Source organism: Terrapene carolina, unplaced genomic scaffold, assembly GCF_002925995.2.
Source record: "Terrapene carolina triunguis isolate 2854851 unplaced genomic scaffold, T_m_triunguis-2.0 Scaffold211, whole genome shotgun sequence".
Taxonomy (NCBI): domain Eukaryota; kingdom Metazoa; phylum Chordata; order Testudines; family Emydidae; genus Terrapene; species Terrapene triunguis.
Genome location: NW_020664562.1, coordinates 752,858 through 765,253, shown reverse-complemented (window position 1 = coordinate 765,253; position 12,396 = coordinate 752,858). Strand labels below are relative to the sequence as shown.

The following is a 12,396-nucleotide window of genomic DNA, read 5'->3' as shown; positions in this document are numbered from 1 at the left end:
ACACACACACACACACACACACACACACACACACACACACACACACAGAGACTGCTGTGTGTTCTTCTATCTATCTTGGAATACAAACCCCTCTCTCTCTCTCCTTGTGAGGATCTCCCATATACACCTGGTGATGTTCCATCTGAGGCCCAGTTCATTGGGCCCAGATAGTCACAGCTGGAAGGATTGAGTATGGGGCACAGAACTTGCATTCTTTACAATGTTCTGATGTGTGCACCCACATGATTTTGATATCCCCACCCCACTCAAATTCTCTCCACCTTTACCTCCTTGGCATGAAGTGCTGATGACTTTGCAAGGTGGAAAGGACAAATGCAGGCAGGAAGTCATATGGGATAAGAAAACTTCAGTTACAGAGTCAGACAAACCACCTTCCCCAAAAGCCCATTTTCCCTGGCTCATAACCCCCAAAAGAATCAAACAGTATAATTACCCCAATGTATTCCTGTGGGTGATCCAGTCAGGCAGCCGCAAAACAAAAACAAACAACAGGTGGGGAGAAAACAGAGAAGATAAGAAAATCCAAGAGAGAGAGCCAAGGATGACAAGGAACGAGATTTGCATTAGAGTGGAATCACAAGCCTGTCTCACAGCCTTGGCATTCTGATATTCTACACATTTCAGCACTACAAGGCCTTTTTTTTGCTTCTCCCCCTCCTCCCAACCCAACCCAACCTGAATTTAAAAGGCAATCCGTATATCCACTGTACCACTAAGAAGATTCCCTTTACCAGGAACCACAATTCCAGACATTAACCTCTTCTCCATGGAAAATCAGGAATGACTAATCTACATGTCACCTGGAGCCACCCACCTCTCTTGATCCTGATTAACATACTCTAAATTCAGATGAGAAGAGGAAGTTGATTTGTAGCTGGGGTGTGGTCACTAATACAAGAGAAGCCAGGGGAGCGAGGTATTCTGGATGACACAATGGGCACAAGCCCTACCCCTCTCCTATCTGAATAAAATAGACAGAACGTGGAATGAATGTGGTGGTCATCCCAGTCTAGTCCCTGAAGGGGATAGCAGTTCCAGAGAGACCACAGCTCCAGTGAATCCTCACAGTCAAACTTTTAGCTTAGTTATTTTATATATATAGCCTCCAAAGCTAAAGGTTTGACTGTGGGGATTCACTGGAGCTGTGGTCTCTCTGCAACTGCTGTTGCGCCAGGCTTCTCCCGTTGGTTCGAAAATTGGTCTTTATTTATTTATTATTTATTAAATAGAGACCTTTGTAGGCATGTTGGGGGGTTTATGTAGGCTGCATTTAGCTAGATACATTAGCTCTCCAGGCAGAGTTTGAGTAAGAGGAGTTAAGTTGGCTGCTCTCTTTGATGGCATACCAGAGTTTTAGGTGACATAGTGAAGTAGCAGGTGATCTATGGATTTGTGGCTTTACAGATCTGGGTTTGTCTGGATTAGTTTTTAATAACAACCGGGCTGTGGTTATTTCTCTGGAAACCTCACAAGAACACACAAGGATTGCATGGCTGTTTTGTGACAACAGTGTGCCATCAAACAATAGACCGAATGCTGTGTATCTAGAGAACCCATTCTTCCAAATTCTGGCCTTGTGCCATTGGATTGCATCAGATACATGTTGCTGATTCCACAACCATAGGGGAGCGTCCTGGGGCAAACCTCCTTGAATGAAGAGAAGGTGTCAAAGCTTGCACAAATTTACAGAACATTCAAATACTCCGTGAGTGTTCTAGCATTTCTTCCCATGAGAAATGCTGAAGGTGATGACATACCTTTGTAAGGATATTCTATACATGACAACCTCCGCTCCCTGCCTCCCCCCGCACCTGGATCCAGTGTTCCATCTCTGACTCACTAAGCTCAAGTCTCCCGATTTCAGGACTCTACCACATTGAGATTGATAATAAACATAATAGACTGACATCACCCGGAGACTTGGTGTTATGGGTCGCCACAAATATACAGCAAGGCCGTAAAACAGCCCCTCCTTCACAAATGGCATTGCAGTAACCCAGCTAGATGTGCAAATACCCAGAAAGTCCAAGGCTGTGTGCCTTTGTTTTGCTCCCCCAAAAAGCAAAGGTGGACGAGGGAGAGGGGTGCATAGCCCCTGTGTGAAAACCAAATTCCGTACAAAGAAGATCATCCAGGGAAAAGAAAAGTGAATTCAAGAGCAATCCAGAAGACGCTTCCCCTTGAAACCACAATGGAGCAAGGCGGGCAGCTATGGACATTTATAGTTGGTGAACATTCTGCATCTCCGCAGGAACAGAGGATGGCAGCAGATGTGCCAATGCCTGGCAGTGCCCAGTGCCAGAGAAAAAGCTCCACCCACCAGGCTGAGGAGGTGACAGGCAATCCAAAGGAGAGACAGGTGTTCTTATAAATGCTTTATAATGTAAAAGCCGATTGGAAATCACAAAGGAGCAGCCGTCATTATGCTGAGGCAATTCTTGTCTTCTTTCCCTACCCAAGGTTATGAGCATCAGATCATTTCTCAAAAACAGGAGACAACTGCCCAGGGAAAAATTTGCAGGTTTACATTATAAAGAGCTCTTGTACATGGTGTAAGCAGCTACTGATCTATATATCTAGCACTACTACGTAGGGCAACATATATGTTTCCTGCAAACATACATGAAGGCATGTGGGCCTTCTCTGTGTTGGAATTTTGAGTGTCTAAACCAATGGACAGAGTGCTTTCCATTGAGAATTCAGCTGCTCTCCAGTGCCAAAAGATAGATTCCCCTTCTTAGAGATGGCCATAGTTGTAAAGGAGCCAGTTGCCAGTCACTGAGGAAGCCAGCTGGGCCTGCAAAACACTGGGGACAGAACCTGGGCATTGTCTGGGTTGGTGGGAGGGAGAGGATGTGGTGGTGACAGTGTCAGGCTGACAGCTCTGCAGACTGAAGTTCTGTTTATCCACAGAACAAGCACAGCCCACGAGGTGACAATGCAAGCTCCCCCACATTGCAGAGCCGATGGGCCCCAACACTGACCAAGAAGGACCACCAATGTGGGTGAGAGCAGCGTAGTCACCACGTGCCATTCAATCCATCGTTGTCCTTTCTGTTGAGGCTGAAAAATAGGGGGTTGGTTAGTGCTAATCGTGGCGGTGGTTTTTGTGATGCAGACACTTTTCCACTGGGAAATGGACTGAGAAGCCACCAACAGCCAGCAGATGGTAAGAACTTTCAGTAACTACTAGCTGGGCTGGATCTGAATGGCGACCGAGACGTGAAAGGCTCCATTACCCTACTACCTAACCCTTGAGCTGCGCAGCCTATCCTTCATTGCTGGTATCCCCAGTACAAGGAGCTGTCCTTAAGGGCGGAGCCACAGCCAGAACAGTAGCTCAAATGGGGATGAGTTCAATCTCCACGAGAGAGAGAGAGAACCTGGACAGGAGGCAGGAAGACCTGTATTTTCTACCCAGCTGGTAGAGCCGCTAGACAGCTCCTGTGGCATGGCTGACTCTAAATCACCTGAAGACTATCCAAGGAGTCAGAGTCATATCCCCACCTAGCAGAGTACCTGCTCAGTCACCTGGCAGCCTGGCTCAATCCCCAAGATATGGCATCAGGTAGGTCCAGAGGGCTGACTTCATTCCCCCACTTCACTTTCTGGTTGGGTCCCCAGTGCATGAGCTAACCTGGCCAGATGCAGAGCCAGCTGAATTCTCCAGGGCTCTTCACGAAGAGAGAGCTGTGACTGAAAGGACCAGAGAGTGTGAGAGAGAGAGCGAGAGCAAGTGAATGAGCCAGTGAGAGAGAGGGAGTGAGAATGAGCAGGTGTATGTGCTGGGGGGAGCGGGAAAAGTGACACACAGAAAGGGGAGTGATGGATTATGGCCCATAATCCATCGAGTGACCTCAGGCCTCAGGATCCCTGAGGCCCCCTGCACAGTACCTGAACTGTGGACAAACAGAGGGCTTCGCTCTCCACGACTGTCAGTCCCTCCCCTTCCACCAGCACTAAAGCCACGAGCGCACGTTTCAAAGGCACAAAAAAAGAACAACAACATGACAAACTCACAGCATGCTGGCACACAGGACCCTGCTCTCCGCTCCTTCCCTTCTCAGGGAAGTACCCTGCTTAAAGCACTGCTGTGGCAGTGCTTTAACGTCGCTGCTGCTTTTGTGCCCCCTGTCGGCGGCCCTGCCGGGTCCCTAGCAGCAGGGACGCCGATGGAGGAGTGCAAAAGGGGCAGCGACATTAAAGCACTGCCGCGGCAAAGACCCTGCTTAAAGCGCTGTCGCGGCAGCGCTTTATCGTCCCTGCCCCTTTTGCCCCCCCCCCCCCCAAGGCTGCCAATGGGGGATGCTGACCCCCAGCCCCGCCCCTTCCAGGGCAGGGGGGGAGCTGGCCCCCGTACCGGTAAGTTTTCAATTTTACTTTCACCCCTGCGCATGTACTCACTCAATGGGAGGGAGGGGGCTGGGCAAACCGGCAGAAATTAATTCCAACCCCCAATATCTCCCTTGGAAACTGAAGGAAAAAAGGCAGATCCTCACTGACTGGGGTGAGGCCCCGATGAGGTCAGCATGAGGAGCAGATATGCTCCTTTTCTCTGTCCCCATCACAGCGCACAGAATAAGCAGGGCAGTGCCATCCTGGTGTTGTAGTGCCATCGCCTTGGTAGCAGTCTAGGTTGAAACCACTTGGCTTCTGAGCTTTCAGGAAGGTCAGCATGTCAGGTTCTTCCCCACCCGTCCTGTGTGCTAAGTGCAAAGCATCTCTCCTGCTCCGAATGGCTTTGAAACGGCAAGCCAGTCCTCACACCATACCCCTCTGAGATTGAGAAACTGCATGCCACAAGCCTGCGCCTCAAAATGGAGAATGCCGATCAAGGCGAAGCTAAGGAACGGCAGAATTTTTTGCCCCTTGGGACTGGCCTGTCCCTGCTGGCTAATGTACCGCTCCCAGGATGTCCCTGATAATGCAGCTGGTGGAACAGAGGACAAAGGGGTTAAAACAGCCAGTTGTGCTGCTATCTTTAATGAGGAGTACAGGCCTGTAGCATATCCTGAGGGAAATGCCCTCCGCTCCACCAGGAGGCATGTGATGGGAACTGGCCAGCGGATGTCATCACTGCATGGGAATAAGTGTTTGTTTGCCAGTACCAGCTCTGCCTCACACCGTACTTGTGTCACCTCCGTCCACCCTAGGTATAATTAGCAGATGCCTAACTCCATCTCTGCCACCCTTGCTCTCCTTCCCCCCTCTGTCTCCTCCTTTCTTCCATGTCGGAGTCTGATGTCCCTGGCTGACGTCCCCACCAACGCCAACAGGGAGAAGCCAGCAGCTGCGTTGCTGGGCGGCCAGGCCAACCTGGTAGGACTCTGTCTCTGCAGTGTGACTGTGGACTGCCAAAGGAATGGGAGGTATTCAGAAAGTAAAGGAGACCGAAGAAGGAATGGATTCACAAGAGAAACCCAGCTGGCTCTCGCTGCCATCCTAAGCTCGCCCTGCCGAGAGCGGCTCGACACACCACGCTGGGAAAGCAGGGTAAAATGGGAGACAGCCACTTACGCCAAGGCGAAAGCCACCAGTGCCCCGACTACCACGATGAAATCCAGGATATTCCAGAGGTCTCGGAAATAAGAGCCGTCCTGCAGGATCAAGCCCTGGTCTATCATCTGCAGGGAAGGGATGAAAACACAGGCAGTAAATACCTCACGTAGCATCATCAAGTAAAAACCACCCCACAAGGGGCCTGATTTGCAGGGTTGCTGAGTGCCCCACTGGCCCCATTGACTTCAGGGAGCGTCATGGTTGACCAGCCCTTGGACTCTGCTGCCTCTGTCTTGTTGGGATGCAATCAGGTCAGGATGTGCAGGAGGTTCCATAAAGGGTTTTTTTTAATCCAAATTTAAGACAGAACTAACCCCAAGCTGTGATTTCACATTCTGCTCGCAGCAATGCTCAGACAATTTCCACCCACAAGGAAGTCACAGTAAATTGAGATTGTGCCAACAGCCGCCCTTCTCCCCCCCACTCCGCCTGACCTTTCCAGGCTCACTCGGCACTAAGGGAGAGATAGTTCAGGGCTAAGCTCTGCTGCCTTGAGTACCCTCATCTTCAACGGTGGTGCACAGCCTGCAGTTCAGCACGCCAGGCAGTGATAGGGCAAGGCATAGCAATGGATCTGGGCAGCTCCAGGGGTTAAAGTGACAGCCACCCTCATTTACTTTCTTCTGACCAAATATGTTGTGCAGAATTTTGTGCAGGTAGAGCAGCGGCCCGTGGGACAGCCCTGACAGCCTCTTTGCTAGCCAGCAGATGGCAGCTCTAAGGAAACAGCTGTAATTTAAGGGGACCCTGTTGGGAAAGCAATGCACACCCGTCCCCCCGCTCCCCTCTCCAGCACACTACACTGGCTTTCGGGAGCTCCTCCGAGTGATTCTCTTACCTTTATAATCATCTCAAAGGTGAAGACACCCGTGAAAACGTAGTCAAAATACCTCAGGACCTGCGAAGACAGAGCAGAGGCAGTGGGTGTTTGGGAGGAACACCCCCGCAGCTGACAGCTGTACAGCACTCACGTGCCCGGGGCTGCATGCTGGGACGCTCACTCGTGCACCCTCCTATGGACCCACACTAACTCCTCCACCGCTGAAGATCAAAAGCAGGGTCTACATTCTTGTCCTGGAGCCACGCTAGGAAAGAGCCTATTACCCGGGAGCACGGCACAGCCGGAAACTTAATCCAGGTATCCCATGAAAACTTCCTGGCCATTCATCAAGCCGCTACCTATGCTATAAAATCTTGGGTGCCTTTGTGTCTCAGCCAGGAGGAGCTGAAGGCCTCTCTGCAGAGACTTGTGGCTGGGACACCCAATTCCCACCCCTGCTTAGGTAAAGTCCTCTGCTCCACTAGCATTGTCACCTCCCCTCCAGCTAATGTACCCCGCCAGAGCTAACCAATCACGGCCATTGGGTCTAGAAATCATTCAGTGCTGGGGGCAGCTGAGGAGGATTTTCAGCGGCCTGTGCAGTAGCGAACGCTGGTTTGATTTTTAACTCAGACTAGTGTGACAGGAATTCAAATCCTCCCTGTCCATGCAGCGCAGAGAGAAATAACTGGAGGCACGCTCATCCTTCCCCTTCCCTGCTTCCATTCCCTTCTGACCCTGCTCTGCTCCCCCACTTCACTCTGCCTCCCATTAATCTTCCCTCGCTGCCTGCTCCATGGCTCCCTGCTGCTCCTGGTGCTGCACTGACTTCAGACTCCTTCCTCCTCTCTGCCATGGAGTCTTCTGCAGACAGTCCCTTCTCCTGTTAAAGGGGCAGCGATCCCCGCCACTCTGCTAGCTGGGGGTGAAATTCACTGCTGTGCTGGGCCAGCACCAGGCGTGCGTCCTCTTACATCCAACTGAGGCCCCCCAAAAACAACTTAGATCCTGCACAGCCTTTGGGCTGCCACTCTGCACAGGGATGAATTTCTGCCTGCATGAACATCAGTAGAAAGGGGATGGTTTGACTACTGTGACATGGTATCCTGGGGGCAGTGACTGACCGGCCCACCTGAGCTGAGTCTCGCTAATGCCAGCTTCCTGACTCAATTTCCTTGTGCAGTCTCTGTCACCAACAACAGAGACAAGTAAGGATTTGCCATCCAGCTTGCTAAATTCCAACTCTGGTTCTGCCCCATGCAGCACAAACGGCTGGTTTCAGGTAGGCTCTCGTAGAAGGGCCCCTCCAGGCATGATGGCCATTCTAAGCGGCTTACAAAGTAACAGAGGCTGGTCTGTGCTTTCATCCCCTGCTCAGTCTGTCAATGCACCCAGGCTGCTTAAGTGCAGGTGAGATCTGATCAACAGCTTGTCCTCCAGGGACTGACGGATGTAACACACCCATTACATTGCGACAAAGTAACGACTACAATAACACTGGAACAAACTGTGATTTCTCATTCGACAACTGAGCCCCAGATTCAATTTTCCTTGGACAAAACAACACAAAACCTTTTTCCTAGCCTCACTCCTGCTGGGTGACGTGATGTGATAAGATGAGACCCACATCACAGCAATGGCCGTCTCTGTCCTGCTCCCTCTCTTTCTTGTGAGCCCTGTCAAACCACCGACCTCTGCTCATGCTGTTCCTGTGACCATCTTGCTGCACGCCCCCTCATTCAGTCTCCTTTCCTTTAACCTTGACATCCCCCAGCCTAACTCAGGTTATGTCTTCACTGCTAAGAAAAGGTGCAGTTTACTGCGGGAAAGTCATGTGCACTAGCTATCTCACTGTGCTTCCTACTAGAGGCCAGGTTCTGCACTTTTACGAGATACACTAGGCGAGGTCAGTTACAGGCAAAGGTATAGCACCAACCTTACCTTGCTATGTCATGGGGAAAACTACAGGTGCTTTGTCTCCCCCAGGATTTCACAATGGGATAACTATCACGCGTTCATTATCTCGCTATATAAAACCCCACCTCTTGGGCACTCTCAGTTCACCTATCCATCACATCGGACAAGTACCACCAACCTGCCTCAACCACCCTATTTCCTTCTCTGGCCTGACACCATATCCTCTCCCATCAAACACACACTCTTCCTGACCCTTGGTACCCAGATGTATCTTTCCCTCCCAGCTAACTCTGGGGCCCCCACACATATTCCTAGACTTCAGATCTCCCTCTCACTAACTGCACACTAAAGAATGCCAGGGTTTGGAAATGATACGTGAGCATCTGGTTGCTCTGAGGGTTTGTAGTTCTGTACTTGACGCTGAGGCAGGATCGAGGGTGTCATGTGGATGGGCACATGCAGTAGCAAAGAGGATGCTGGGGAATATATCCCAGCATGCCATCTGCTACCACTCTGCAAAGGAGCAAGACAAGTTAGCAAGTACAATTGTTCTTCCTCCTCTCCCCACTTTGGTCTATGCACAGCTGATGTACTGGGCAGGAGGGGGTGGGGAGATCAGTAAGAAAGTGCGCAATTACTTTATTCCTGTCCGAGTTGGTCAGGACAGGGTCCTCTGCTGCCAGGGCAATGCTGCTCGCGGCAATCACCAGGAGGATGCACATCTCGAAGTAGCGCAGGTTCACGATGTAATGGCAGGCCCTCCGCACTCTGCAGGAGATATAGTTCAGAGCAATCGCTAGCTGTGCGTCTACATTACCCAGGCCTTAGACAAGGCTACACACAAAAAATTGCATTGAACGGTTGTTGGTTCGGTTGCACTCATAATTAGGAAATGCCAGATTTGTGGTTGCCTGTGCAACCTTAATTTGGCCCCCTGTGCATAGAATCAGGCAGGGATCTTGTGGGGGAAAAACTGTCAATGAAAATGTAATTAAAGATCACAATGCACACGCCCAAGGGGGCTGAATGGCGAACGAATGGAATGGAGCCAGGCATTGTAGGAGCTGGGCAGCTGGAGTCACAAGGAGTCCATGCACCTGTAGGAGCTGAGCTCTACCCCTGTATGGCTTCAGGGGTAGCAAGCATCAGGCTGCTCATGCATCTCCCAGCCCTGTTGTGTTGCTGAAGCCAGCTGGGCATCTGGGGGTGCTGCGGTAGCTGAGCAGGTGGGTGGGGAAGCCTGGGCCAGTATTGCTCCTGCCCCCCTGGAGCTGAGAAAGCAGCAGCAAATACAGGAAGTTGGTGGGGTGCAAGTAGGAGGCCCCGATGCTGGCTCAGGTTTCCCCAGCTCCTCCAGAGACCCAACTGGCTGAAACCTACAAGGCCCTGCCCCATCAGATCCTTCCCTTCTCCAGGGCTCAGCTATTCCAGTACAAAGACCAAAGAATATCTCACGGGTTTGTCGTGCTGAAGATAAACATGGAGCTATGAGGCACCATCGCTTTGCCCGTCTCTGAGCTTTTCTCCTTTTTCTGTTTCTTCTTCTCTTTCTCCTCATCCTCTTTTGTCTCTGCCTCCTTTAAGGGGCTGGCTTCTCCATCCGTCTTGTTGCTAACTGCAAAGAAATCAGTCCTTTTACTGACCCAGCAGGTTAACAGCTGCATGGGACATTTACCCTGGATGAAAGTACAGGACATTTTCCCGGGAGATGGGCTGACCACATCAACAGCTACTATGAGCTTTGACTGAAGAGCCTAGTGGTGGGTTATCCACAAGGAACTGGCAACTGGTTGATGGCTTCCCTGCCTGGAATACACTGTCATTCCCAAAATTAGCTCCCTTGCATGAGCACTTTCAAGAGAGTATTGCACACCGAGGCTGCTGTAAAACTTCACGCTCCTCAGTGATTGCTCTGGCTGCTGCCTTGTGAGTGCAACAACAAAAAGAATGATGCACACTACTCAGCCACCTAAGAATATCATTTCTCCACAGCGAGAGGGACTGTGAATGGCAAGATTGCTGTTTTACATTCCCACATCCAAGTTCTGCTGTTAGCGAGAGACAGATGAAAAGGAAAGGACAGACACAGACTGTCAAGCAGAGACACATTTTTGTGGTGATGTTTAATTAATAACCCAATTTAAAATCTCTCACCTTGAAGGTGAGGGGAAATGTTCCTCTTGTTTTTAGGGTTTGATTGACAGACAATCAGAGTGGGATGGGTTCACTGTACATAAAGTTTAATTTAGTGTTTTGCATAGGCCTTGGCAATAGGGAAGGAGACGGAAGGGGAGGAGGGAGAGGGGGAGGGAGACAGGGAATGAGGGAGTAGGGAGAAGGAGACAGGATGGAGATGAGAAAGGGGGAAGGAGAGAAAAGGAAAAAGAGAAGGGGAAAGAAGTCATATGAGCGAAGATGGATGGGAAAGAGGGGAGGGAATGAAAGAGACAGTAGGAAGGAGAAATGGAGAGGGAGAAAAAGACAAGGCACAGCACAAGAGAAACTGGGCAACTAACAACCCCTGTACAGTAAGCCACGAGCGCACAGTGCAGGAGTCAAGGGCAGAATCAGGGGCCGAGTTACACATTTGAGCACAGCACATGCCCAAAGGGGAGATGCTATGTTTTGCTGGAGGGTTTGTCCTGAGCAATATGCATCAGGCTGTTCCGCCCTCGTGGCACAGGCCTGGCTTTTATTCTAGCACAGCTCTTGCGGGGAGAGTTTCCCTGTGGGCTCAAAGCATGGCTGAGAGACTCCTCCTGCATTTCCGTAGTTAGTGGAAAGAAGGCCTTGCCCACCCTGGGGACCTGCCCCAGTTACAACCTCCAGGGTAGCTGTACTAATGCAAACCCCTCATGTAGAAAGGAAAAATCGTGTTTCACTCCAGTGCCGCTTTTCTTCGTCTGCTTAGTTGGGTCTATTACAGCAGTGCCTGAGGCCCCATTGTGCTAGGCCAGGGGTGGGCAAACTTTTTGGCCTGAGGGCCACATCTGGGAATAGAAATTGTATGGCGGGCCCTGAATGCTCAAAAAATTGGGGTTGGGGTGTGGAAAGGGGTGAGGGCTCTGGCTGGGTGTGCGGGATCTGGGGTGGGGCCAGAAATGAGGAGTTCAGGCTGTGGGAGGGGGCTCCGGGTTGGGGCATGGGGGAGAGGGTGAGGGCTCCGGCTGGGGATGTGGGCTCTGGGGTGGGGCTGGGGATGAGTGGTTTGGGACGCAGGAGGGTGCTCTGGGCTGGGACCAAGGGGTTCGGAGTGTGGGAGGGGGATCAGCTTTGGGGCAGGGGTTTGGGGCATGGGGGAAGTGAGGGCTCCCGCTGGGGGTGTGGGCTCTGGGGTGGGGCTGGGGATGAAGGGTTTGGGGTGCAGGAAGGTGCTCCGGGCTGGGATTGAGGGGTTTGGAGGGTGGGAGGGGGATCAGGGCTGGGGCAGGGGGTTGGAGCGCGGCAGGAGGCTCAGGGGTGCAGGCTCTGGGCGGCGCTTACCTCAAGCAGCTCCTGGAAGCAGTGGCATGTCCCTTCTCTGGCTCCTACGCAGAGGCGTGGCCAGGTGGCTCTGCACGCTGCCCCATCTGCAGGCACCGCCCCTTCAGCTCCCATTGGCCGCGGCCAATGGGAGATGCAGGGGCAGCACTTGGGGCAGGGGCAGCGTGTGGAGCGCCAGAGTGGGGCAAGCCCCAGACCCCACTCCCCAGCGGGAGCTTGAGGGCTGGATTAAACCAGCTGGCAGGCCGGATCCAGCCCATGGGCCGTAGTTTGCCCACCCCTGTGCTAGGCACTGTACAAACATAGAGTGGTAGACAGCCCCACCAGGAAGAGCTAGCAGTTGAACTAGACCAGACCCAGGGTGGGAGAAGGGCTCTAACACACAAGCAGAGTGAACAATGGGATGGTAGCAAGTGTCATGTTAGTTCCATAATTTTTTTTTACGGGTGGTGTGTTTCAGTAGGAGGGGAATCAGCTAACTGGCAAGAAAAGGGAAAGGGTTGAGAGGGACGGAGCATGGGAGAAGATATGAAGGGCAGGTGTGGAGTGAAGCTCAGGTGACTAGATGTGGGTATGTCTATGCTCCAGGAGACATA

At 51.7% G+C, this 12,396-nt stretch overlaps 1 protein-coding gene across 3 annotated transcripts in view; it reads right to left on the bottom strand.

Annotated features, from left to right (window-relative positions):
- CACNA1E (calcium voltage-gated channel subunit alpha1 E) overlaps positions 1 to 12,396 on the bottom strand; it is a 211,045-nt gene that overhangs the window by 46,503 nt on the left and 152,146 nt on the right. For all 3 annotated transcript variants that reach the window (XM_026656079.1, XM_026656080.1, XM_026656081.1), the window contains 5 exons: positions 9,773 to 9,932; positions 8,956 to 9,085; positions 6,419 to 6,478; positions 5,539 to 5,645; positions 455 to 466 (listed from right to left, as the gene is read on the bottom strand). In XM_026656079.1, coding sequence (XP_026511864.1) covers positions 455 to 466; positions 5,539 to 5,645; positions 6,419 to 6,478; positions 8,956 to 9,085; positions 9,773 to 9,932 — 469 coding nt within the window. The remainder of the gene's footprint in view (positions 1 to 454; positions 467 to 5,538; positions 5,646 to 6,418; positions 6,479 to 8,955; positions 9,086 to 9,772; positions 9,933 to 12,396) is intronic.